Raw genomic sequence first — 27,747 nt, forward strand, 5'->3', positions numbered from 1 at the left:
GGTGTAACTGACTGTGTTCTGAGAGGCGTTTTTTAAGCGTTTGGTGTTTCCCGGTTTCTGGCTACTATCTCACAGGTTCTAGAATACAGGTCTTATTGGCCTACTAGCGCTAACCTGTTGAAGTTTATTGATGAATCTGCAGGGTGCCTGTGAGGAGAGCTTCAGAGAGATGGCCAGACCCTGGTGAAAGAGAGTGACATCAGTGTCGTTTTACACCCTGCAAAGGAGGGGCCGTATTTTGGCATAAGAAGGCGGCGCATTGGTGATTGGTGGTATTGAAGGCTTATAGCAAGAGAAAATTCCGTTAGAAGAACTTCTGTTTATCAAAGTTCCAGAACCTTTCTTCTGGGAGACCCTTGATAGCGTGACCTGCCATCAGGAGAGGAGGCTCAGCCAGCTTGCGTTTGATTCCTGGCGAAGGGTGGGTTTGTTCCAAGTAGGAAAAGCAGCTTGTACTGAGGCAGGGACTCTACCTCCCACTCTTTACAGAGTCCCGGAAGGTTATTGCTGATAGGGACATTACTCTGGCTCAAGTCCTTCATGGAAGAGACCAGGAACTGATGGCCAGGAAGCCTAAATTACTTAGCAAATGTTTGGGCCAAGCTGTGATTTGGACCCAGCACATCCAGAGATCATGCCTTTACATCATCGTCTTTTGTTTTCCAGAGTGCTGGTAGGTTAGATCCCAAACTCTGAAGTACTGTCTGTGTCAAAACACTTTCTCCCCATCCCACTTTGAACTGGCCTCTTCCTCACCAGGCCACGCCTTTTCTCCTAATTCACTTTGAAGAGGCAACAGGATACAGTGAAAAGAGCTCTGAGTTTGTATCAAACAGGGCTGGGTTCAAAGTTCTGCTTCATTGTTTCATGGCTATGTAACCTTAAGCAACTCACTTACCATCTCTGAGTCTCTGTTTCCTTCTCTGTAACACAAGGACAACAGTTGCCTTTCTGGGGCCTAGCATTCAATAGGCACTCAGTCAGTGAGCATGATTCCCTAAGGCGGAAGAGTTTGTATCACCTTCAGGATTTCCAATGGGTTTGGGGTGTTCTCTTCCATAATCCCAGTAGACTCTATACCTTCTGGCTACCTTGGACCATAAAGGAGTGAATAAAGAAGTCTCAAGACTGAACACAACACAGAAATGAGTCAAAAGAAAGCTCTTTATTGATTGACTCAGCAACGCAGGGCTGGCACCCATCAGCTCCAAACCACATCTTATCCCGTCCATTCCCGTCCACTTTGCCCTCTTCCAGGCTGGAATCTTGCTTTCAGGCAAGGGCCTCTGGCCAGCTTTGCATTAGTTCTCGGCTATGGTTTTCTGAACCCAGTCCTGGATGGAAGTCGCCTTCACATACACACCATACTCAGCCACACCACAGCTCTTATCAAAGCTTAGGATCCCAGCCGCATACCAGGTGTTCTTCTCCAGGTCATGAACGGCAAAGGCACTGCCCGCATCGCCATAGCAGGTGTCTTCCTGGTACTTAGACATGCCGGCACAGAAGGTGTGTTCATTCAGTATGGGCTGCACCCCTACAGGGCTCTTTGGTGTCTTCTTTTCGGGGACTGTGCTGCCTTCATAGTGCTTTATGCAATTGTATTGGTCAGCCACAGGCAGCATGACATACTTCAGATGGTCAGTAAATTTAAAATTGGCATTTCGCCCCCAGCCAGACACGTAACCCACACGCCCTACTTCTGCATAATCCTTTGAAGGTAGGCAGATGGGCATCACTCTCTCATTAACAGGCACCTTCTGTTTGAGTTTGATGAGCCCAATATCTACCTGGGAGTAGTTAGGGTGTAGAACCACCTTCTCAATCTCTACAAGCTGCTTTTTCCCCACATAGAGTGTTAAAGTAGGGGCAATGTCTTTCGCTGTTGCATTTTCTGAATGGTTCAGGAAGAGATTGTTAGCCGTGGTCAGCAGCCATTGTTCATTGATCAGCGTGGCCCCTGTGGTGAGATTATGGCGGGAAACCATCTTAGCCTGCCAGGGAAAGCTGCCTTTGGCATCCAGGTGTCCACCCAGGATCCGCTGCACTGCGTCTGCCGGATTCTTGGGCTTCCCACATACTGTCAAGGAGAGCAAGACACTCGTGAGTGGAAATGTGCAAGAGCCTTTCCATCTGAGAAAGAGGGGTAAAAGCATGGGCGGCTGTCACTGCTGCGTAAACTAGAAAGAATTAAATGCTTTGCCCTTACCGCCTGCTCATCTCATTCCCAATAGTTGCAGTTTTAAAATAATTCTGTTTTTTTAATTGTTTACATTACAAAAAGCTCTATTTCCCACTTTTCTAACAAAGGAAATGGGAAATACTGAGATTTTTGAGCCCTGGCTGGTGAACTGTATTATATTTAAACAATTATCCCAACAAAGGAATTTCCACAATTCCCTGAAATTCATTGAAAGGGCTAGGAGCTACAATAATTCATTATCTCTGAAGAAAGAGGAATCTAGAGCATCATTGACTGGAGCTCAGATTTTGTAGATAGTGCAGTTATTATGAGGCAGGTTGGCAGTTCCACACCAGTAAGAGCCGAAGAGACTGGGCCTTTGCCTCTGGTTCCGAGAAGGAAAGGAGAGAACAACAGCTCCTGCTAATAACGAGAAGCAGCAGTCCCAGCCCACGTCCAGCCTCCTTCTAGGCTTCCATGGATTAAGATTGTATGTTATCCCTTGACTTGTTCTCCCTGGAGCTTGCTTCTCTTTAGACCCAGGGCTCTCTAGCAGGTTCTCTGTATGCACAGGCTCTCCTGATCTGTGGGCAGTGTAGACAGTGGATTCAGCCAGTGCCCTTCAGGCCCCAATGATCAAGACCTTTAGACCCTTAGTGACCCTTAGGGAGTTACCACCTAACTGCTTAAGTCTCTCCCTGGCCAGCTGCGGTTCTCCCACATCCCTCCTCCTGGCTCTTGTGTGCTCAGAGGAAGCCGTACTGGAAGGCTGTGCCTCTAGGACGTTCCCACCCAGAAGTCTGACTGCACTGGTAAAGTGCTCAGCACCCACCTGCTTCACATTCAGGAAGTTTATCTCCAACAGCCTTATTTGTCCACTGCTTCTCATTGTTTAAGGTGTACACTCCTGAAACAAAAGGCAAGAAATGAGCCAAAGGCAAAGTCAAGTCTGCACCCAGAGCAGAGTGAGAAGGCATTTAAAGAGAAGAATTAAAAGGAAGAGGAAAAGGGGACAAATAGGAAGGGGAAAAGGAGAGAGAACATGAGGAGGAGGGAGAAAGTGCTGTGCTGGAAACTTAAGTGCGTGGACTCCATTACGCCCAGCAGAACACACTGTGGTCATGTTGGTCACAGCCAGGCAGCACACGGAGGGCTCGGGGTTCAAATCCTGACTGCGTCTTACAGGCTGCCTGAATTTGGGCAAGAGACTCAACCTGTCTGTGCCTCCGTTTCCTTATCAGCAAAGTGAGAACAATAACCTCTATTCAGAGGGATACTGTGAGGACTAAGTGAGTAAATAAATATGAAGCACTTAGAGCAGTGCCAGGACAGCAGGACTCACTAGGTGGGGGTGACCTATTGTCATCAGTGTTCCTCCTTTTCCCACATCTCCCGCTGGAGATGGAAATCTGACTCTGAGATAGGTAGGCTGCATGGCATGGCCTCCCCTTAACAAAACAGAAAACTTGAGGCTGACAAAAGTTCGTCTGCCCAAAGGGCCACAGCTACTGGCAACAAAAGGCTTATTAGAATCTAAATCTCCTGGCTCCAAGGAGAGCAATGAACTTTCTGGCGAATCACCCCAGCACCGCCCATAGGGCATAGAGACAGTTGTCCACGTCTTACCATCTCCTTCTGTGCGCAGCCTGTAGTAGTTCTTACACTGGTAGCGAACCGAGTGCTCCACGTAGCCATTTGCGATCATGGGAGGCTTTGGGCAGCCGTCATCTGCAAAGAGAGAGAAGCAAGAGAGTTTACTATTTGGAAATTGTTCCCAGTGAACCATGAAAAGTCAGATGAGTGGAAGCTGCTCTGCACATCAATCTCCTTCCACCCTGAATAGAAGCCAACGGAAGCACAAGCTCCCCTCATTTCTGGCAGGAACCCCAATGTTCTTCACGGTCCTGAAAGCCCAGAGGTCAAGATAAGAAGGGGCAGCTGGGTGTTCTCAGAGAGAGAGCGCAGACCCGAGAGGGTCAGAGGGGGATGCGGCGGCGCCCGGGATGCACGCTCCTACCCAACCAAAGACTGACCTGCGATATCCGTGACATCGTTGCCTGAGTCCACTGCAAAAAGCTGTCCCCAGAGCAGGAGGGCAACAACAGCTCCCAGAGCACTGCAGAGAGAAGACGGGAAGGAGTGGAAAGCTGGTCTCCTTGCTTCACAGCACATGCATGCATCCACACACACATGTGTGTACCCACACACACGCACACATGCCTACACACACACTCCTCCCACTTAGCAGCCAGAAAGAAAATCGATATATGGATGTGTTAGGACCAAGAAGTTACCCCCACCCCCGCAGACACATGCTTTAGCAGCTTCTGAGCGTGCCAAGCTTCCAGCAAGCTCTGTCTTGCTGGGAATTCTGCAGAAGCTTCAGAGAGGGATAGGAAGGCACGTGGGTGTGGGGCGAGTAGGGGCTCAGTTTCTGGCTGCATTCAGGAAAGTACATTGGCAGTAATAGAGGAGCCCTCCAGGAAAGAGAAACCTCCCTCAGGCACACCAAAGATACTGGTAATAAAATGTAGATAACTCAGAGATGGGAACTTAGGACTTTTTATGCTATTCCTCTACTTCTTGATATTTTCCATAATAAAAGTTTCCTTAAATACACAATTTTTTTTTTTTTTTTTTTTTTGAGATGGAGTCTTGCTCTGTCACCCAGGCTGGAGTGCAGTGGCATGATCTTGTCTCACTGCAAGCTCCGCCTCCCGAGTTCACACCATTCTCCTGCCTCAGCCTCCTGGGTAGCTGGGACTACAGGCACCTGCCACCATGCCCGGCTAATTTTTTGTAATTTTAGTACAGATGCGGTTTCACTGTGTTAGCCAGGAGGGTCTGATCTCCTGACCTTGTGAGTCACTGTGCCCGGCCTCCTTAAATATATACTTTTAAACATATGGTTATTTCTAGTATTTTATGATAGTTCATCTTTAGGAAATGGTATCTCAAACCCCAAAATGCCAGAAGGTTACCTGGAAGAGAACTGGTGTCCAAAAGCAGGACTGTGGCCATGGGCATTGACGCACAGGTGCCATCTGCCAGTTCACCATCTCGCTAACAGATGCTGACCATTCAGGCACTAATGCTTCTATTAAAATAGTTTCTAGGCCGGATGTGGTGGCTCATGCCTGTAATCCCAAAACCTTGGGAGGCCGAGGCAGCCAGATCACGAGATCAAGAAATCGAGATCATCCTGGCCAACATGGTGAAACCCCATCTCTACTAAAAATACAAAAATTAGGTGGACATAGTGGCGCACACCTGTAGTCCTAGCTACTCGGGAGGCTGAGGCAGGAGAATCACTTGAACACAGGAGGCAGAGGTTGCAGTGAGCCGAGATCGCACCACTGCACTCCAGCCTGGTGACAGAGCGAGAATCCTTAAAAAAAAAAAAAAAAAAAAAAATCTAGTCTTGTTATTTCAACATTTCAAAAAGTCTTTATAAGATCTAAGTGCCTTAATTAGTTGTATCCCAGGTACTAGTGTATATCCCAGGTACTAGTCAATTAATGTGTCATTCAAATATGTTACAATTAGTCTTTCTTATTATACATTTTTAAAGAGGAAAATATCTGCTAATTAATATACTCAGAATGCCAGGAAGCCTACCACAGGAGCTGATGACATCCCGTACAAAGACAAAAATGTAACCTCAAGGAAAAAGACACTCCTGAGAGTAAATCTCATCTCCTGGGAAAGACAGCACTGTCTTCTAGGGATGCAGAAAAGGAGAAGATTTAACACACTAAGCCCTTTAATTCACTATAATTTAGCCCATTTGCCCGTTTCTTTGTTCTATTTCTGCATCTCTACCAATGTACGCAAAGAAGACTGAAATAAAGAACCAGAGGAAAGGCAGGAGGGAAAGCTGTGGACCCACCTCATCTTGGTTGGTCTTGCCTCTGGAAGAGCAGTGCTGTGGGGCATCTGCTGGTCTTTTTATGCTGCCACCAGCTCACCTCTCCCCCTTCTCCATTTCGTAATTCCTGTATCTACATAACTTTGGCCCTGGTAAGGTCACTATCTTTTCCAGTAACAAAACCACAAACAATACCCCTGTTAAGAGCTGAGCTCTTGCTTCACACTTGATTTTCCTGTGGTGTTCTATTACAAACCCCAAAGAAACCTGGCACCTCTGTGACCCACGAACCTGCCAAAGTATTTCCCGAAATCAGCAACTGAGCACGACAGGGCAGCAGCAGGAGCCATCAGTCTCTTTATCTTGGAGGATTTTCACGCTGTAGAAGGCCTTACTTTGAGTTGTTTTAAACCCATTGTAGACATTTCTGCAACCTAGCTTAGATGGGGCTCTAAAGAAAGAATTCCCTTTTCACAGTAATTTTCTCCACCTTGTGTGTGGACATCTCCCTATTGCTTAAAAGCTCTCCAGCCTGAAATCAGTAAATGTGTTTATTGTGTCTTCCCTGATTGTTCTTTGCAAGAAATCACACAACTAGTTAAAGCTATAGTGTAGACCGACACAGACCATACTCAATGGCAGTGGTTCTTACGGTTTTATAGTCTGTTGATTAGCCTAAATAGGCAGATGAGACAAATCAGTATGTCTAAGTCAAATGTCTGCACCTGTGTGTATCCCAAGTACCAGTCAATTGAAATTTAGTAGCAACTCGATAAAAGGTTGATTTATTCGTTAAAAAGGGTTAGTGGTTCTTAAATTAGAGTGTACAAGAGAATTACTTTTGGATAATCATGGTGACACTGATGTAGTAGCAAAGTAACTAGAAACAAGACAAATGCCCATCAACAGGAGGGAAGGGTCAATACTGCGTTGTATGTGGATATAATGGAATATCATACAGCATAAAATGAATAAACTCTGCAAGAACATGGATAATCTTGTAAACATAATTTTTGAAAGAAAAGTGCAAGTTTCAGAAGATTACCTTCAGTATGATAGCAGTCTTCCAGACATCAAAACCAAGTAAAACTTGGCAATGGATTCTTAGATATGACACCAAAATCACAAGCAATCAAAGAAAAATTAGATAAATTGGGCTTCATTGGAATGAATGTTTGTGCATCAAAAGACATATTAAGAAAATGAAGACAGGTCAGGCGCAGTGGTTCACGCTTGTAATCCCAGCACTTTGGGAGGCTGAGGTGGGCGGATCACGAGGTCAGGAGTTTGAGACCAGTCTGACCAACATGATGAAACCCCATCTCTACTAAAAATACAAAAATTAGCTGGGCATGGTGGCGCATGCCTGCCTGTAATCCCAGCTACTCAGGAGGCTGAGGCAGGAGAATTGCTTGAACCCAGGAGGCAGAGGTTGCAGTGAGCCTAGATCGCACCACTGCACCCCAGCCTGGGTGACAGAGCAAGACTCTGTCTCAAAAAAAAAAAAAAAAAAAAAAAAAAAGTGAAGACAATCTACAGAATGGGAGAAAATATTTTCAAATTATATATCTGATAAAGGGTTATTATCCAGAGTGTTTCCTACTACAACAACAAAAAGACAAACAATTAAAGCATAGGGAAAGAATTTGAATAGACATTTCTCCAAAAAATATACATAAAGTGCCAAAAAGCACATAAAAAGATACTCAAGACTCAAGGCAGTGATTCACACCTATAATCCCAGCACCTTGGGAGACCGAGGCGGGTGGATCACCTGAGACCAGGAGTTCGAGACCAGTCTGATCAATATAAATACGGTGAAACCCCATCTCTACTAAAAATACAAAAATTAGCCAGGAGTGGTGGCATCCACTTGTAGTCCCGGCTACTACTTGGGAGGCTGAGACAGGAGAATTGCTTGAACCTGGGAGGCAGAGGTTGCAGTGAGCCAAGATTGCACCACTGCACTCCAGCCTGGGCAACAGAGCGAGACTCCATCTCAAAAAAAAAAAAAAAAAAAAGTCACTCAACACCATTGGAAAATGTCAATACAGAAATTTGCAAATCAAAACCACAATGAAACACCACTTCACAACCTACTAGGATGGCTACAAATCGTGTGTGTGTGTGTGTGTGTGTGTGTGTGTGTGAAATGTTGGCAAGGATGTGGAAGAGTTAGAACCCTGGTACATTACCTTACTAGTAAGAATGTAAAATGGTGCAGCTACTGTAGAAAACAGTTTTGTGGTTCCTCAAAAACTAAGCATAGAATTGCTATCTGACCCAGCAATTCCACTTCAAGGTATAAACCCGAAGAATTAAAAGCAGAGACTCGGAGACTTGTACACCAATGTTCATAACAGCATTTTCACAAAAGGTAGAAGCAATCCAAGCATCCATCCACAGATAAATGGATAAACCGTATTATATACATACAATGGAATATTATTCACGTATAAAAAGAAATGAAATTGATACATGCTACAACATGAATAAACCTTGAAAACATACTAAGAGAAAGAAGCCAGACACAAAGGGACAAATATTACTTGATTCCACTTATAATAAGGTATCTAGAATAGGCAAATGCATAGAAACAAAAGTAGATTCGACTTTACTTGGGGCTGGGAGAAGCAAGAAATGGGAAGTGATTGCTTAATGGGTACAGAGTTCCTGTTTGGGGTGATGAAAAAACTTTGGAAACTGATAGTGGTAATGGTTGCAGAACATTGCTAGTATAATAAATGCTGCCGAATTGTACACTTCAAAATGGTTAAAATCAGAAATTTTGTGTTATAAATATTTTAGCACAAAAAACTCAAGAAGTAAATAAGTAAATAAACTTATCTTTATTGGAGTAAAAGAAAGAAAGAAAGAAACAAGCAAGACTCAGCACTATGTTGCTCAGGCGTAGATATCAAAAGAGTCAAAACTGTGTTTTTAAATTTCTTGTTGGAATGGAAAACCCAAAATATAAAATGTTACATCTCATGGGGAGGTAAGAGGAAAGTATAAGAGGAAGACACTTAGGTAAATATAAATAAATTGTTAATGACCCAGCTTTTGGGCTGGGTAGTAGGTTCATTAACGTACATTATATTATTGTGCTTTATTTTTAATAAAACACATATATGCCCACACATATATGTCCCATATAATATTTTATAAGTATTAAATAAAATATTTTAAAATATGAAGGAGGGAGGGACTCATCCTAAGGACATAGTGAGAGGCCCCTTTTCCATGAATTGGATCCAGTAGGTCTGCATGGGGATGTGAGAATCTACATTTCAAGCGTCCATAACTTCCCACCCTTGCAGGTGCGAGGCAATAGACGGCAACTCTTCAGTCATAAGCAGGAGCTCATTTCTCCACCCCTGGAATCTGGGGTTGGCTCTGTGACTATGTTGAAATAGTAGCAGACGTAACAAGGATAGTCTTGAAATGTGCTTGTGAATTGGGGTTTGCCTGCTTTTACAACACCTGGAATCTGGGAGCTGCCCTGTGAATGAGCCCAAGTTATTCCTCCATTGCTGGAGAATGAAATGTCCCCATAGAGCAGAACCCAGGCATCCCACCTGACAGCCAGCCAGCCCCAGATTCCCAGAAGCCTTCCACAGGTGCATGAGTGAGCTCCTGCCAAGATCAGCTGAAACTGGTCCTGACCAAAACCACCTCCAGCTAAGCCCACATTGCTGACCCACAGAATCATAAGCTAAATAAAAGACGACTCTTCTAAGCTACAAAGCTTGGGGAAGACTCATTAGGTAGCAAATGTTAACCAGTAGAACCGGTGTATGGAATGATGGAAATAGCTGCTCTGACTGAATCTAGGGTGAAGATATTAGAATTCTGCTCCCTAGGTCCCTGGGTTCCTGCTGTCCTCTGTCACAGCTTGTCTTTACCTGTGCTTTGCCACCCAGTTTTTCCTTCAATGGCCAGAAGGAGGGAGCTACACCCTACGTTTTCCAAAGAGAACCTGCGCTGTAGACTGTAAAGGATTCCACTAAAACTGGAACACTTCTGTCCTATGGCATCCTCATGCCCTCCTCCCCCTCCCAGCTCATCCAGTCCATCATTCCTCCCCACAGAAACTGTCAAACCTCAGCCTTTCACAGTCCTCTCTCTAGAGTCTTGCAAATGTCACAGCCCCAGGCTTCTTTTTTCTTTTCTGTCTAGTTGCTGCTACTTTTCCACAGAGGGAAGAGATGGCCTCTATCTCTGCAGCTCTGTGGGTCCCCAGGGAAGTGGGGAGAACGCCGGTCCTATGAAATGGAGGGACTTCCTCCTCGGACTGGTGCCCTCCTAGGGTGTCTAAAATGAACCATTTCTCACCACTGCTGTAGAACAATTGTTTACTCACTAGGTGCATGAAAATTCACATTCTTCCTCTGAACATACCCTGAACTCTATTACTCTGACCCCTTGTCTTGGGCAACAGGGGAGCATTCACACACAGCCTTCCTGCCCTGGGCATCTTTCATTAACTTGAGAAACAGAATCCAGTCCCAAGGCTTCTCTCTTTCATTGGACAAGTCAAGATGAGAGATAGCAAGTCAGAAGACTCCACCAAGGAAAGCAGGAATGTATTTTCTTGGGAGAATAGAAAGAGCAGGAAAGCTTGAAATATTAATAGGCCAGGACAGCAGTTGACAGAGGAGCTTGAAGGGGAGAGTTTTGATTTTAGAAGGAAAAAATGATTTTTAAAAGTTCACTCTGCCAGCCAGGCACAGTGGTTCATGCCTATAATCCCAGTGCTTTGGGAGGCCAAGGCAGGTCGATTGCTCGAGCCCAGGAGTTGGAGACCACATGGAATAAAATGGGCAACATGGTAAAACTCTGTCTCTACAGAAAATACAAAAAATTATCCAAGCACAGTGGCACACACCTGTAGTCCCAGCTACTCTGGAGGCTGAGGGGGGAGAATTGCTTGTGCCTGGGAATTGACTGGAGGCTGGGGGGCGGGGGGAGAATTGCTTGCACCTGGGAATTGACTGGAGGCTGGGGGGGAGGATTGCTTGCGCCTGGGAATTGACTGGAGGCTGATGGGGGAGGATTGCTTGCGCCTGGGAATTGACTGGAGGCTGGGGGGGAGGATTGCTTGCACCTGGGAATTGACTGGAGGCTGAGGGGGGAGGATTGCTTGCGCCTGGGAATTGACTGGAGGCTGAGGGGGGAGGATTGCTTGTGCCTGGGAATTGACTGGAGGCTGGGGGGGAGGATTGCTTGCACCTGGGAATTGACTGGAGGCTGAGAGGGGAGGATTGCTTGCGTCTGGGAATTGAGGCTGTAGTGAGCTATGATCGTGCCACTGCACTTTAGCCTGGGCGACAGTGAGACTCGGTGTCAAAAAAACAAAAAGTTCACTCTGCCATTACAAAAGTCTTGAAATTTTGTAAACTACCAAAAAATTAAAAAAAATTTAAAAAATGTCTCCGATAATTTCACCACCTCAAGACAACCCATAGCCACTATTAACACTTTAGTGTTACTTCCCTCCACATTTTCTCTGTGCATACTTTTACATAATTTTGATCATTCTTTTGATAGAATTTTTTGGTCTACCCTTTTCACCTGTTAGAAATGCAAAATGCTTGTTCCCCGGTGCCATAAAGAAATAGGACTTGAACATAAATTTAATTCTCTCAGCAAGGCAATTTTTACTTTCTGCAGAAAGGGTGCCCATTGCACATGGAACAAAGGCAAGGAGGTAAAAAACATTTATATGTGACCCATCCGAACCCTGCTGCTGTGTCCTGATTCCGTTGGCTGGTACTGGACCTCACAGTCTAGGCAGCACCCGGTCGGCTAAAGGTTTAAAACTTTTTCTAAAGAGGTAATGGCAGAGGAAAACAAAGGAAAAGAGGAGGTTGCTTATGAAAAGACTTAGAAAAGTAATAACATTCTCAAATAAGGAAGGGGCGTAGGCTGCGAGCTGAGACATGCCTGTGACCATCTTGGTTAAAGTACAAGGACATAGAATGTATTTATTTTCTTATATTTAACAGCTACATAGGATAGGGCTTAACAAAGAGTTATTAGCACAAAGCAAGGAGGCTTGAAGGAAGTTAGTTTTTAAAAGAAACTATTATTTCTAACACTTGTGATTTATTCTTTAACAAGAAGGGAAATTTTGAAGAGAAACTTTTTACTTTCTACATCACCCAATGTTGTAGGCATTTTCCATGTTGCAGCAAACTCTTTAAAACATTTTAGGCTGGGTGCAGTGGCTCACGCCTGTAATCCCAGCACTTTGGGAGGCCGGGGCGGGCAGATCACAAGGTCAGGAGTTTGAGACCAGGCTAACCAACATGGTGAAACCACATCTCTACTAAAAATACAAAAATTAGCCAGGTGTGATGGTGTGCGCCTGTAATCCCAGCTACTCAGGAGGCTGAGGCAGGAGAATCGCTTGAACCTGGGGGACGGAGGTTGCAGTGAGCCAAGATCACGTCACTGCACTCCAGCCTGGGTGACAGAGCGAGACTCTGTCTCAAAAAAAAAAATCTTAAATGCTGTATTACACTCCTAACTTAAGGAGGTATCACATGTACTTTAATTTTGCTGTTATTAATAGCTTACATACACACAGGGAAGTGAGGTAGGGAGACCACACTCATTTTACTCCATATGGATGTACAGTTGATCCAGCATCATTTACTAAAAATACCAAATCTTAAGTGTCCATCTCAATGAATCTGTATCGTACGAAATATTTCTAGCACCACAGAAAACTACTTTGGGTTCCTCTCAGTCCGCACCCTTCCCCTACCAAAGTAACCACTGTCCTGACATCTGTCATGATGGAATACTTTTGCCTGGTCCTGAACTTCATATAAATAGAATCAAATAGTAGGCATTCTTGGTTCCTGGCTTGTTTTTTGCAACATAATGTCTGTGAGAATCATCCATGTTGTCACATTGGTTCCTTTTTTATTGCTGAGAAGTGTTCCATTGTGTGACTAAAGCACAATTGATTTATCCATTCTCCTGTAGATGGATATATGGATTAATTCCGTCTGGGGACTATTGTAAACCAAGCTGCTATGAACATTCTTGCATATATCGTTTGATGGTTACCTGCACTCATTTCTCTTGGATATGTACCTGGTTGTGTCATAGGATAGGCGTATGTCTAGCTTTAATAGATTCTGCCAGTTTTCCAATAAACTCTCCTATCTGCAGTATATCAAAGTTCCAGTTGCTCTGCATCCTTGCCAATACTTTTTAAGTTTTGCCATTCTGCATGTGTGTAGTAAAATATAATAATGGAGGCTGGGCGCGGTGGCTCAGCCTGTAATCCTGGCACTTTGGAAGGGCAAGGCAGGTGGATCACCTGAGGTCAGGAGTTCAAGACCAGCCTGGTCAACATGGTGAAACCCCGTCTCTACTAAAAATACACAAATTAGCCGGGTTTGGTGGCACGGGGCTGTAGTCCCAGTTACTCAGGAGACTAAGGCAAGAGAATCACTTGAACCTAGGGGGTGGAGGTTGCAGTGAGCCGAAATCGCACCACTGCACTCCAGCCTGGGTGAAAGAACAAAACTCCATCTCAAAAAATAAATAAAATAAATAAATAAGATTAATAATAATAATAATGGCTTTAATTTTGCATTTCTCCAATATCAAATGATGTAGAGCACGTTTTAGATTTGTGTTGGACCACATAGATATCGTCTTTACAGTATGTCTTCTCCTTGTAGATTTGTTGTCTTTTTCTAAAATATTCTGAATGCTAGTCTTTTTTTGGATAAATGTATTGTAAACATGTTCTCCCATTCCATGGTTTGTCTTTTAATTCTCTTAATCTCGTGTTTTGATGAACAGAAGTACAGAAGTTCTTAATCTTAAATAAGTCCTAATTTGTCCGTTTTTTAAATTTCATAGTTAGTGATTTCTGTGTTTTGATTAAGAAATGTTTGCACGGTTGTGACAATATTCTCCTATATGTTTTTCTAAAAGTGTATTGTTTTGCCTTTCAAGTCTAGGTTTGTGATCCATTTGGAATTAATGTTGGTATATGATATGAGAGAAAAGTTCATTTTTTCCATATAGACATGCAGTCGATCCAATATTATTTGCTAAAATGACCGTCCTTTGTCCCTGAATTGCAGTGGTATCTTTATTATAAATCAGGTGATTATGTATGTGTTAGCCTCCTCCTGAATCCTCTATTCTTTTCCACTAGTCTATGTGTCTAATCTGGAGCCATTGTGATACTGTCTTAATAATGTGTGAAAGGGAGCCGGGCGCAGTGGCTCACGCCTGTAATCCCAGCACTTTGGGAGGCCGAGGCAGGTGTATCACGAGGTCAGGAGATTGAGACCATTCTGGCCAACATGGTGAAACCCCGTCTGTACTGAAGTATAAAAAACTAGCCGGGCATGATGGCGGGCACCTGTAGTCCTGGCTACTCGGAGGCTGAGGCAGGGGAATCGCTTGAATCCGGGAGGCAGAGGTTGCAGTGAGCTGAGATCGTGCCACGGCACTCCAGCCTGGGTGACAGAACAAGACTCTGTCTCAAAAAAAAATAAAATTAAATTAATAATAATAATAATAATAATGTGCTAAAGGAAACTATCTTAAAGCCCCAGAATCACTAAGCTAAAGGGAAAAGTGAAGCAGAGAACTGCGTAGGGCAAAGCTGCCCCCATTCTATTCAAGGCCACCCCCCTGCTCACTGAGATAAATGCATATCCTTTTGCCTCTTTTGGAGAGGCTCATCAGAACCTCAAAAGAATGCAACCATTTGTCTCTTATCTGCCTACGACCTGGTAGCACCCCCCGTCCAGCTTTGAGAGTTGTCCCGCCTCTGCGGACAGAACCAAAGTTCATCTGACATATGTTGATGGATGTCTCAGGTCTCCCTAAAATGTATAAAACCAAAGTGTGCTCTGGCCGCCTTGGACACATAGCAGGACCTCCTGAGGTTGTGTTGGGTGTGCGTCCTCAACCTTGGCAAAATAAGCTTTCTACATTAACTGAGACCTGTCTCCAATTTTGGGGGTTCACAAATGGGAACCTTCTTTTGAGACAGGATATTCACAGTCCCCCAGGCAGGAGTGCAGAGGCACGATCTGCAGCCTCAGCCTCCTGGACTCCAACAGTCCTCCCACCTCAGCCTCACGGGTAACAGACTACAGGGATGCACGACCACGCACAGCCAATTTGTTGTTGTAGCTGTAGAGATGTAGTTTTGCCACGTTGCCCAGGCTGGACTTGAACTCTTGGGCTCAAGTGATCCACACAGCTCAGCTTCCTAAAGTGCTGGCATTACAGGCAAGAGCCTCCACACCTGGCCAAGAATGGGAACTTTATACTAAATCTTGCTCTCTGGTGTTATAAGTGTTCCAACTTTATTTTCTTTCAGAGTTTGTCTTGATTATTCTAGGTCTTTTCCATTTTATGTAAATTTTAAAATCGACTTTCCAATTCTCACAAAACGTCCTGCTGGGATTTTTATTGGGATTACATTGAATCTCCAGATCACTTTGGGGAGAGTTGACATCTTGACTCTGTTGAGTCTTTCGAGTAATGCACATAGCATGTCTCTTCATTTATTTAGGCTATCTTTAATTTTAATGCCTTGTTCATATTGATACAGACCTCTGGCACCTCTTTCATTAGATTTATTCTTAAGCATTTGATGTTTATGTTACTGTAAATGATACTTTATTTAATTGATTTAAATAGTGTGGGAATAAATACCTCAGTAGCCATGAAATGAGAACCCTGGATTTTCCCAGGAGTATACATGACCTTCAAACAGAATGGAGAGTGGAGTGTTGAATTCAGAACGGCACATGTTGTTCAGAATTGCAGTTTATCTTGATAAGAAAATTAAACAAAGACATTCACATGATTACACCTATTTCTAGAATTTCTCCCTTTTTTCACAGTCACCAGGACCAGGGGCTACAGGGTCCCGCGGTACCTGGAACATAGGCATTGCTTCCTAGTTGCACTCCCTTAGGGTCAGCAATTCTCTTCTCCAAAACTGAGCCATTGGCAGACACACATATTGATATTTCGTACCATACACATTGATATTTTAAACTTTGTAAAAGCTTCTTAAAAGTAGGATCAACCTTGACAGATTGTAAATGAGGAACTTCCAAGATCCAGGCTGCTAAATCAATTATCCTCAGACCAGCTTCCTATCAGCAAAGTCAACCAACCAAGGTGGAAAACCCATACAGCCTGTCAAAACTTCCAAAGAAATGCTGCCTTTCCCAGCATGAAACTAGTCAGATGTCAAAGGCATGAGGACATTAGTATGAGTGTAAAAACTGGCTCTATATTCAAAAGAATTCATATCAACCTTCCTCAATTTCTTCAACCTACTACATTTGTGGGATGGGACCCGGGAAACAAGGTAGGACCACGTTGGTGTTTTTTCATTCACCTTTATCTCTATACCCAGCAATGCCTGGCGTACAACAGAGGCTCAGTCCAGTTGGTTGAATCGAATGGGTGATAAACATAGCCTCTGCCTTCAAAGAGTTCAGAGTAGGGGCAGAAATAAAAACTGTAACACGAGTAAGTACTGCCTGTCTTGTCAGCTTCTGTCTGCAGTGGAGAAGATCCAGCCCTTAGAAGCATAAAAGCTGTCCGCAGAACCAGCCCTGCAGGTACTTTAGGAGAAAAGCCAGTCAACTTCTAGTAACAACAGGTAACATTGGGAGGGTCCTATGTGCCAGGCACTGTACTGTGTGCTTTCTGTGTATTTATTCATTTAATTCTTCAACAGCCCATAAGCACTGGGTCTTTTAATTATCTAACAACCCCATTTTTTTATAAGTGGGGCACAGAGAGGATGAGAAACTCGTTCAAGGTAACACAGCTAGTAAAGAGAGGAGGCAGGATTCAAACCCAGGCCAAGCCCTTGGCCACCCTGGGGTGCTACCTCTCCCACATGACGAACTACACAGAATTTTCAAGACTCCCTCACATGGGCTGGACACAGTGGCTCATACCTATAATCCCAGCACTTGGGAGGCCATGCTGGAGGATTGCTTGAGGCCAAGAGTTCAAGGTGAGCCTGGGCAATGTAGGGAGACCCATCTCTACACAAATAAAAAATAAAAAAATAAGAAGTTAGCCAGGCATAGTGGTATGCACCTGTAGTTCCAGCTACTCAGGGGACTGAGTGGGGAGGATCACTTGAGCCTGGGAGAGGCTGCAGTGAGCTCTGACTGTGCCACTGTACTCCAGCCTGGGCAACACAGCAAGACCCTGTCTCAAAAATAAAATAAAAAAGATTCCCTCACATAATCAGCATCAAGGGCTCACCATTAGAGTCGCTTTTAAGAGTCATCTGGAGACAGATCTTTCGCTGGGTTAAGGCATTTCTTACCTGGAAGGGATAGCAAACTTGCTAGCTAACCACATTAGCCAGGCTAAGGGTGTCAATTCTACGTGGCTATGGAAGCCCATTAAGAACCTTGTGTATCAGATTTAAGCCATGACTGAGGCAGTGATGCCCAGCAAAGAGGATAAAGAAGACCTTAAAGCATTGGCACCCAAGTCTGGAGAAGCCTGAGGCTGCAAAGAGTTGGAGGCTGTCTCCAAGCATGACCCCTGTGTTGGCCTTGGGGGCACTGGAGCAGACAGAAACCACGTGGGCCATGGCTGGAAAGCACATTAGGAAATAGGTCAAGGAAACTACCTGACAAAGCATTTGGGCAAGAGTGCCCTGGGTGCCAGCCAGATGCAGAGAGGAGTTGAACCATCCACCCTGGTCATAGGACAGATCTCTCCAGAAGAAATGGAATTTAAATGGAGCTCTGCTTTTGAGCAGTCAGTGCAAGAAATCAGGGACTTGCATAAACTTGCCACGCCCCCAAGCAAATCCCCTCTCCACTAAAGAGGCACTGGGCTTGTTGTAGGGTGTGATCCACTGGATGCTGGCAGGCTGTGTTTGTGCTTGTCTCTTCTGAGAGACTGAGAGATGCTGGAAAACTCAGCATCTCAGTGAATGACTGAAAGAATGAGGGAGTGAAAGAACATGAATGTGGACCAACCCTATACACATGCAGACATATGTATGTGTGTTTAGATATTTGTATATATGCGTTTCTATTTTTAAATGATTATTTCCGGGTCTCGGATAGAGGTGAAATTCTAACCTACTCAGAGTGATTTCTTTTAGGTTCCCAGACCTGGGATCCACATTTTTTGCTCTGCTGAGGTAGGAAGGTGTCACTAGATCCCTTAAGAACTGCAAATTAAACAACTGTGAGAATGGTTGAAGCTCAAAAGGCTGCTCAGCTTCTCAAATACCCAGTGACTGAAATAACTGGCCAGCTTCTCAAATAGCCAAGGCAGTGCCAAGGTTACTACTCAGGAGACTGTCTTCCACGTGCCTGGGGCAGACAGGAAGTGTTCTGACCCTCTGCCCACAGCTGTGTTCCTGTACCCACCAACTCAAGTGATTAACGGGGTGGCAGGTGGTGCAGCAGCCAGGTGACCTTCACACACTGGAACTCGTTTTGTTTCCTAGGGGACACTTTCCAGATGGGGTTTTCAGCACTCAGGAAACCTCTTCGTGGCCGGCAGGAATGCAAGAAGTGCAGTGTTCATCCATCTCCTCTCCTGAAGCCCTGCCCTTTGGAGCCTCGTCCTTGTATTGCTGCCAAGGTATTTCACAAATTCCAGATCATTCCCACACTGTTCCTGCACACACACCACTATCCCCTGTCCCCTGCTGTCCTCTTGCATGTGACAAGCCACAGTGACTTTATTTCCTACATTTCTAACCACAAGGTTCTTACAGAAATTTTCCCTGGCTGCCAAGACTCATTCAACATTATAGGTGGCCCAGACTAGAGGGTAGGTAACATTATTCTCTCAGAATGTTCTTATGGTGTGTTGGGACCAGAGATCTGCACCTGGAGGAAAGAGAAATCCTGAAACATGTTTTAGCCAAGTAGGAAGCACATAACATCTCTTCTAAGCAAATATAAAATGATAGTAGACCTCAATCTGGCTTATTAGCTAGGATTTAATTTGACTAAGTGACTTAACAGGGATTAAAGCACACAAGGTCCCAGCCTGAGCAACATAGTGAAACCCTATGTCTACAAAAAATACAAAAATTAGCCAGGTGTGGTGGCATACACCTGTAGTCCCAGATACTCTGGAGGCTGAGGTGGGAAGATCACTTGAGCCCAGGAGATTGAGGCTGAAATGAGCCATGATCATGCCAGTGTACTCCAGCCTAGGTGACAGAGCAAGTGAGACCTTGTCTAAAAAATATTTTTTAAATTTTTAATTAAAAAAACACACACACACAGATACACAAGGTTCTGTTTTCTCAAGTAAAAGGGGTGGGGAAGTAGGCAGACAGAGCTGGTATTGGCAGCAGCATTAAGCTCTTTCCAGCTTTTGCCTCCATCATCCTTGCAGGGTGACCCTGATCCTTAGGTCTAAAATAGATGCCAGAGCTCCAGCCATCATACCCGTATTCCAGGCAGCAGCAGACTTTCCAGAAACTTCACACAATACTTTCACATATATGTCATTGAATAGCACTTGGTCACAGGACCACACCCAACTATATTGGAACCCAGGAAATGTCTTTATGCTGGGAATCCAGAACATGGAACCACTGATATGGTTTGGCTGTGTCCTCACCCAAATCTCATCTTGAATTGTAGTTCCCATAATCCCCACGTGTCATGGAAGGGACCCAGTGGAAGGTAATTGAATCAGGGGGCAGTTACCCTCATCTGTTCTCATGATAGTGATTTCTCATGAGATCTGATGGTTTTATAAGGGGCTTTCCCCCGACCTTCACTCTGCACTTCTCGGTCTGCCACCATGTGAAGAAGGACATATTTGCTTCCCCTTCCACCATGATTGTAAGTTTCCTGAGAACTCCCCAGCTGTGCTGAACTGTGAGTCAATTTTCTTTCCTTTATAAATTACCCAGTCTTAGGTATGTCTTTATTAGCAGCATGAGAACAGACTAAAACAGCCATCTACAAGATAAGTGGCCTGATCTCATGAGAGGTTACTGTTCTAGATTAAAAGAAACTAGTAGGACATGGTGGCTCATGCCTGTAATCCCAGCACTTTGGGAGGCCAAGGTGGGCGGGTCACCTGAGATCAGGAGTTTGAGACTAGCCTGGCCAGCATGGTGAAACCCCATCTCTACTACAAATACAAAAAAAATTAGCTGGGTGTGGTGGCAGTCCCCTGTAATGCCAGCTACTCTGGAAGCTGAGGCAGGAGAATAGCTTGAACCTGGGAGGTGGAGGTTGCAGTGAGCAGAGATCGTGCTAATACATTCCAGCCTGGGCAACAGAGTGAGACTCCCTCTCACAAAAAATAAATAGGACGGGCACGGTGGCTTACACCTGTAATCCCAACACTCTGGGAGGCTGAGCGGGTGGATCACGAGGTCAGGAGATCGAGACTATCCTGGCTAACACAGTGTAACCCTGTCTCCACTAAAAAATACAAAAAATTAGCCAGGCGTAGTGGCGGGCTCCTGTAGTCCCAGCTACTTGGGAGGCTAAGGCAGGAGAATGGCGTGAACCCGGGAGGCGGAGCTTGCAGTGAGCCAAGATCGTGCCACTGCACTCCAGCACTGCAGCTTGGGCGACAGAGCGAGACTCCGTCTCAAAAAAATATAAAAATAAAATAAATAAATAAAATAAAATAAAGAAAGAAACTGAAGAGGCATATGGATGAGCCTTGATTGGATATGGAAGATATTTTGGATACAACAGGAGAAATTTGAACATGAACTCAGTGTTAGATGACATTAGCAAATCATGGTTAATTCTCTTATGTGTGATTATAGAATTATGGTTACATAGGAGCATGTACGTAGATAATGCAGGTTACAAAGTACTTAGGAGTGAATCAAAATACACAATAAAAATAGGCTAAAAGATTGGCAGAGCCAACAGGGAAAAGATAGTAAGAATTACTGAGTGTAGGTGGAAGGAGTATGGATATCCATTTCTTTCAGATTTTCTGTATATCTAAATTTTTTTTTTTTTTTTTTTTTTTTTTTGAGACAGAGTCTCACTCTGTCACCCGGGCTGGAGTGCAGTGGCGCAATCCTGGCTCACTGTAGCCTCTGCCTCACAGGTTCAAGTAGTTCTCCTGCCTCAGCCTCCTGAGTAGCTGGGACTACAGGCATGTGCCACCACGCTCGGCTGATATTTGTATTTTTAGTAGAGACAGGGTTTCCCCATGTTGCCTAGGCTGGTCTAGAACTCCTGGCCTCAAGTGATCTGCCCATCTTGGCCTCCCAAAGTGCTGGGATTACAGGCATGAGCCACCATGCCCAGCCTAAAATTCCTTATAATACAAATTATAGGAGGGTAATTATCTATTTGTGCTGACTGTTCCTCAGCTTTCTCATGTGAGGCTGATGGCCTTCTGGTGAAAATGAGTGAGGTTCCTGTCAGTATTCTGGAACCAGTCAACACAAAGGGTCTGAGGAGTGGGTTGAAGCCCATGGTCTCAGCCAGGATGGATCTTAGAGCTTGTGGATGTAGGGAGAGAAAACTGCCCTCCAGCCTCAGCTTCTCCGATAGTCTGTCATCACCCAGCACTGCTGCAAGGATCCACAAATCCCATCACCTATTTGAGATAACAACACAACAGAAGATAGAAAATGAATCTAAGACATCTTACGTAGTGGAGACATCAGTACTCTGTCAGGACATGACTGGGTGGAGCAGAACAAATGCCAGACTTGAGATTGGGAGAATTTGTTGCCCCCTCCACCATTTCTGCCCATATCACCTTGGAGCAGGTGCTTAATCTGTTTCCTCGACTGTAAAATGGGGATTGTAATTGCCACCCTCACCTGCTCCACAGAGCTGTCTGAGGCTTCAATAAGATAATGTGTGTGATTTCTGGTAAATGTGCAAGACCATTTGGAAGAAAACCTTGCTTGTCCCTGAACTACTGCTTCATCCTGTTAGGCTCGCATGCAATTATCCACAGACCCCAGAACCAGGTGAACTTTTTCAAAACCCTGCTTGTGGTGGTTGAAAAATATCTCCACAAATTATTGGACATTCCTCCCTTCAAAAGTGGAAGCCACCACATTTTTCTCACCAGCTTGCTTGGAAAAAAAGAAAACAAAAGTGGAAGCCATTCCCTTGAGTGGTGGGCTGGACAAAATGACTTGCTTCTAACACAGGGTTTCCAGAGAAGATATATGATACCCAATGAAATTTGAGTTCAGATAAACAACAAATAAATTTTAGAATAAGTATGTCCCAAATACTGCATGAGATAGACTTACACTAAAAGTGTATTCATTGTTTATCTCAAATTCAAATTTAACTGGGCATCGTTTTGTTTTAGTTTTGCTTAAACTAGCAACTCTATTCCAATGAGTAGAATGAGGCTGGGCACAGTAGCTCGTGCTTGTAATCCTAGCACTTAGGGAGGCCAAATCTGGAGGATCACTTGAACCCAGGAGTTCGAGACCAACCTGGGCAATATAGTGAAACCCAATCTCTACAAAAAAATACAAAACTTCGTGAGCCCTAGTGGCATGTACCTATAGTCCCAGCTACTCAGGAGGCTGAGGTGGGAGGACTGCTTGAGCCGTGGAAGTTGCAGTGAGCCGCGATCATGCCATTGCACTCCAGCCTGGGTGACAGAGCAAGACCCTGTCTCTATAAATAAAATAAGAATAGAATGAATGTGGCATAAGTAATGATGTGTGACTTCCAAGACTAGGTCATAAAGGCACTGTAGCTTTCACCTTGCTCCCTCTTAGCTTACTCACTCTGGAGGAGCTGGACGCCATGTTGTAAGGACACTCAAGCAGCCCTATGGAGAGGTTCACCTACACTTCCTGCCAACAGCTTGCATCAGGAGGAGATGCTCATACCCTGGGGGCGCCAGTTCTGTTGAATCCTAGCCTCATAGTTTAGGGAAGTTATTTAATCTCTCAAAGCACTTGTTTTATCTGTAACTATGGGTATACTAATATCTGTTTTCAGGACCTATTTGTGATCAGAAACATAAAAAACAATAGCTAACATTTATGAGAAATTTAGAATATGCTAAGCACTATTGTAAGCACTTCACATTTAATTCACATAGTAACCCGCTGAGATTGGTGCTGTCCTTATTCCCATTTTACACATTGGGAAACTGAGGCACACAAAATTTACATGATCACCCACACCTAATAAGTATATAATGTGACAGGCACATAATATGCATCCTTTTTTTTTTTTTTTTTTTTTTAAGAAAGAGACTTGCTCTTGTTGCCCAGGCTGGAGTGCAGTGGCCTAATCTCAGTTGACTGCAACCTCTGCCCCCTGGGTTCAAGCGATTCTCCTGCCTCAGCCTCTGAAGTAGCTGGGATTACAGGTGCGCGCCACTACATGCAGCTAATTTTTGTATATTTTGTAGAGATGGGGTTTCGCCATGTTGCCCAGGCTGGTCTCAAACTCCTGAGCTCAAGAAATCCTCCTGTCTCAGCCTCCCAAAGTGCTGGGATTACAGGCTTGAGCCACTGTGTCCAGCCTGCATCCTTTTACTTTTTATTTTTTTTTGAGACAGAGTCTTGCTCTGTTGCCAGGTTGGAGTGCAGTGGCACTATCTTGGCTCACTGCAACCTCCACCTCCCAGGTTCATATGATTCTCCTACCTCAGCCTCCTGAGTAGCTGGGACTACATGTAGGTACGCACCACCACACCTGGCTAAGTTTTGTATTTTTAGTAGAGATGGGGTTTCACCATGTTGCCCAGGCTGGTCTCAAACTCCTGGCCTCAAGTAATCTGCCCACCTTAGCCCCTCAAAGTGCTGGGATTACAGGTGTGAGCCACCATGCCCAGCCAATATTCATCCTTTTAGAAGTTGCTGTTGTGGCTGGGCACGCTGGCACATGCCTGTAATCCCAACACTTTGGGAGGCCGAGGTGGTGCATCACTTCAGGTCAGGAGTTCAAGACCAGCCTGACCAAGATGGTGAAACCCCGTCTCTACTAAAAATACAAAAAATTAGCCAGATGTGGTGGCAAGTGCCTGTAATCCTAGCTACTCTGGAGGCTGAGGCGGGAAAATCGCTGGAACCTGGGAGGCAGACGTTGCAGTGAGCTGAGATCGCACCATTGCCTGCACTCCAGCCTGGGAAACAGAGTGAGACTCCGTCTCAAAAAAAAAAAAAAAAAGTTGGCCGGGCGCGGTGGCTCAAGCCTGTAATCCCAGCACTTTGGGAGGCCGAGGCGGGCGGATCATGAGGTCAGGAGATCGAGACCATCCTGGGTAACATGGTGAAACCCCGTCTCTACTAAAAAAATACAAAAAAACTAGCCAGGCAAGGTGGCAGGCGCCTGTAGTCCCAGCTACTCGGGAGGCTGAGGCAGGAGAATGACGTGAACCCGGGAGGCGGAGCTTGCAGTGAGCTGAAATCCGGCCACTGCACTCCAGCCTGGGCGACAGAGCAAGACTCTGTCTCAAAAAAAAAAAGTTGCTGTTAGCATATCATCGAACCTGCCAAACCACTGTTTTTACAGTTGAGAAAACAGGGCCTCAGGGAGGTGAGGTAAATCTTACAAGGCTGACCCCAATGTCTATACTTCAATCCTATACCCAGTGAGTCTGGGGTCAATAGCACACCCCCGGGGGCCCTCCTGCCCCACCCCTGGATGGAATGGACCACTTTCCTGATATAGCCTTAAGTCCTCCACCAGTGCCCCTGGTTCATGGACATTACTAATCACTACCAAGGATTGGTATTGTCAAATTTTGCCCCCAGACAAGATCGACCTGAGAGATGCATCTAAATTAAACTATGCGCACAATTAGAACAAAGAGGAGTCTCGACTTCTCAAAAACACTCAGAGGCTTTCCTTTAATCAGCATTTTTGAAAGCTCCAAATGCAATTGGCAGTCTCTAAATTTTTAAAGGAGACTAACCGGAACAATTAACCATGTCTCCGAAAGCTTGAAAGACTCTCAGACCCTAAAACAGAGAGCCCTGTATCTCCCTGCTCCCCCACTTGGATTCCACCTCCATTTTTCCCATCTCTCCACCACTCTTTGCCTGGAACATTGCAGGGACCCTGAGGGTACCAGCAAAAGCCCTTTGAGCCCCTCCAGGCCTCCAAGATGGAAGACAACTGGGTGCCTTCCTCCTGAGTCTGACTTCCCACACAATTCCGGTCCTGAGTTCTGTTCAGCTAGATACTCTCACTCCTCCATGAAGTGGTGAGTTTTTCCTTGAGGCTTTCTCTCTCTCAGGAAGGGGGTAATCACTCTGGGGTTCTCCCCTGTGTGCACGTGGATAACTGTATGCCATTTCTAAAACTCTTTTGTGAGGTGGTTTTTCAGTGAACCTTCAGAAGGCAAAGGGGAAGCTTTCCCTTGGATCCTACAGTTTTGGTGCTGTGGGCAGGCTCACCAAAGCCACTCTGCTCTTCTAGAAGCCACAGTGAAGGGAACCCAGGGCTTGACAACGGGCAAAAGGGTGAGAATTCCTCAACAGTCAGGCTCCCAGCCTGTCTTCTTGTGAAACCCAGTTGAGCAGACAGGAAAAAATAACCGTTTATCTCCTCTACATAATCTCGATTAATGGGAGTGATATGGTTTGGCTCTGTGTCACCACAAAAATCTCACCTTGAATTGTAGTAATCCCCACGTCATGGGAGGGACCCGGTGGGAGGTAATTGAATCATGGAGGCAGGTTCTTCCCGTGCTGTTCTCCTGATAGTGAGTAAGTCTCACAAGATCTGATGGTTTTATAAAGGGGAGTTCCCCTGCACACGCTCTCTCTTGCCTGCCGCCATGTATGACATCCCTTTGCGCTTCCTTCATCTTCCACCATGATTGTGAGGCCTCCCCAGCCATGTGAAACTGTGAGTCCTTTAAATCTCTTTCCTTTACAAATCACCCAGTCTCGGGTATGTCTTTGTTAGCAGCAGAGAACTGACTAATTCAGGGAGAAAAGGATTTGTGTGACTAGTTTGGGGTATAGAACTCTGGTGTGCTTTTTGGTAGTTTTTGGTAATGAATATTTATTGTTTGATCCCGTTTCCTCACTGAAATAGTGTTTTCCTTCGTCTTCATCTTTCTGTGTCATTCTGTCACAAAGAGGGGTAGAACAGGAGCCTAAGCCCCTAGAAGCCCACTTACTCAAGCCAGCCCTGCAGACTGCTCAGTTTGTCGTTCCGATCAACATACTTTTTTGGAGGCAGGGTCTTGCTCTGCCACTCAGGCTGGAGGGCAGTGGCATAATCATGACTTACTGCAGCCTCAACCTCCAGGGCTCAAGCAGTCCCCTCACCTGAGCCTTCTGAGTAGCTGGGACTACAGGTGGTTGCCACCACACCTGGCCAGTTTTGAAATTTTTTATAGAGACAAGGTTTCTTTCCTGTCCCAATGAAAGTACACACATTAAAAAACAACAGGGTCTCACTGTGTTGCCCAGGTTGGTCCCGAACTCCTGGTGTTACCGGTTGAAGGTGTCCAGGTTCTTGGAGTCTTAAACAAAGAACTGGACAAAATGTGCAAGCAGAGCAAGGAAAGAATGAAACAACAAAGCAGAGATGTATTGAAAATGAAAGTACACTCCACAGGGTGGGAGCGGGCCGAGCACAGAGGCTCAAGAGCCCCGTTACAGAATGTTCTGGGGTTTCAATACCCTCTAGAGGTTTCCATTGATTACCTGGTGTATGTCCTATGTAAATGAAGAGGATGAAGTAAAGTTACAAAGTCATTTACTCAGTGTATGCCCTATGTAAATGGAGAGGGTATTTCCTGTCATCGCTGAAGTGTCTCCATTTGATTTAGTTCTAGGAAGTGAGCGTGAATCAGCCTTATGTTCCCTATCTCCAGACCCTATTCTTCTGCCTCACTGGGCTCAAGCAGTCCTCCCACCTTGGCCTCCCAAAGTGCTGGGATTACAGGCATGAGCTGCAGTGCCTGGCTTCAACACACATTTTGTTCTGAATATGTCAAGTTCTTGGAGGAGTTTGTCTTAAGAAGTCACTGTGGGGGCTGGGCGCAGTGGCTCACACCTGTAATCCCAGCACTTTGGGAGGCCGAGGCAGGCAGATCACGAGGTCAGGAGTTCGAGACCAGCCTGGCCAACATAGTGAAACCCTGTCTCTACTAAAAGTACAAAAAATTAGCTGAGTGTGGTGGCACGTGCCTGTAGTCCCAGCTACCTGGGAGGCTGAGGTAGGAGAAACGCTGGAACCTGGGAGGCGGCGGTTGCAGTGAGCCGAGATTACGCCACTGCACCGGGCGACAGAGCGAGACTCCATCTCAAAAAAAAAGAAAGAAAGAAAAGAAGTCGCTGTGGGGCTTCTCTCATCTCAACCCTTGTTGCCTGGTTAGTACTGGAGAAGTCAATTCCAGGAGGGTCTGCCCAGTGTCACAGATTGACAGGTCTGTGACTAGCAACCCCCCACAGACTTGTAGGTAGCTGGAGGCAGCATATGTACAAACACCATCATCCTGACCATCTGTGGCAACAAGAGTCTTTTGCCAACTTCGCCTATTCCTGGGAGTGAACTTTTTGCGTAGGGGGATATTTGGCATTACCTCTTCTCTACCCTTTCCAGGAAACACCTGTTCTTAACTGGTAAAAAAAAAAAAAAAAAAAAAAAAAAAAAAAAAAAAAATTACCCTACACCTGAAAATTACATTCTGGACTTTCCATAAAGAGGCTATTGGATTGTGAAATGAGTACACCATTGAAAAT

At 45.1% G+C, this 27,747-nt stretch overlaps 2 protein-coding genes across 16 annotated transcripts in view; one reads left to right on the forward strand and one right to left on the reverse strand.

Annotated features, from left to right (window-relative positions):
- Positions 1-27,747, forward strand: part of TXNL4B (thioredoxin like 4B) — a 62,363-nt gene that overhangs the window by 15,921 nt on the left and 18,695 nt on the right. For 7 of the 13 annotated variants that reach the window (XM_077983764.1, XM_015126569.3, XM_028840486.2 and 4 more), the window contains one exon: positions 18,553-18,689. In XM_077983764.1, the coding sequence (XP_077839890.1) occupies positions 18,553-18,689 (137 nt within the window). Of the gene's footprint in view, positions 1-18,552; positions 19,116-20,186; positions 20,387-24,005; positions 24,270-25,100; positions 25,251-27,048; positions 27,663-27,747 lie in introns of those variants that run through there. The other 6 variants (XR_013410887.1, XR_013410885.1, XR_013410884.1 and 3 more) reach the window with 6 other exon arrangements.
- HP (haptoglobin) lies at positions 1,147-27,663 on the reverse strand. 3 transcript variants are annotated; one of them, XM_077983755.1, is made up of 6 exons: positions 26,344-27,663; positions 6,072-7,396; positions 4,216-4,298; positions 3,809-3,910; positions 3,015-3,089; positions 1,147-2,080 (listed from the first exon to the last, which is right to left on the reverse strand). In XM_077983755.1, exons 2-6 carry the CDS (start codon positions 6,116-6,118, stop codon positions 1,302-1,304), a joined length of 1,086 nt encoding a protein of 361 aa, XP_077839881.1. In that variant the 5' UTR covers positions 6,119-7,396; positions 26,344-27,663; the 3' UTR covers positions 1,147-1,301. The 3 variants fall into 3 exon arrangements, with proteins under 3 accessions (XP_077839881.1, XP_077839880.1, NP_001247704.1); XM_077983754.1 differs by lacking the exon at positions 26,344-27,663 and having other exon boundaries at positions 4,216-4,854; positions 5,559-6,104; NM_001260775.1 differs by lacking the exon at positions 26,344-27,663 and having other exon boundaries at positions 1,171-2,080; positions 6,072-6,092.

This window comes from Macaca mulatta, chromosome 20 (assembly GCF_049350105.2).
Source record: "Macaca mulatta isolate MMU2019108-1 chromosome 20, T2T-MMU8v2.0, whole genome shotgun sequence".
NCBI classification, from domain to species: domain Eukaryota; kingdom Metazoa; phylum Chordata; class Mammalia; order Primates; family Cercopithecidae; genus Macaca; species Macaca mulatta.

Coding starts and splice junctions, on each gene's coding strand:
- HP (XM_077983754.1), bottom strand. CDS start 4,354: ATGTGCTGTGAAGCAAGGAGACCAGCTTTCCACTCCTTCCCGTCTTCT. Junction 3,090..3,808: donor GCTGCGCACAGAAGGAGATG/GTAAGACGTGGA, acceptor CTTTTGTTTCAG/GAGTGTACACCTTAAACAAT. Junction 2,081..3,014: donor ACTTCCTGAATGTGAAGCAG/GTGGGTGCTGAG, acceptor TCTCCTTGACAG/TATGTGGGAAGCCCAAGAAT.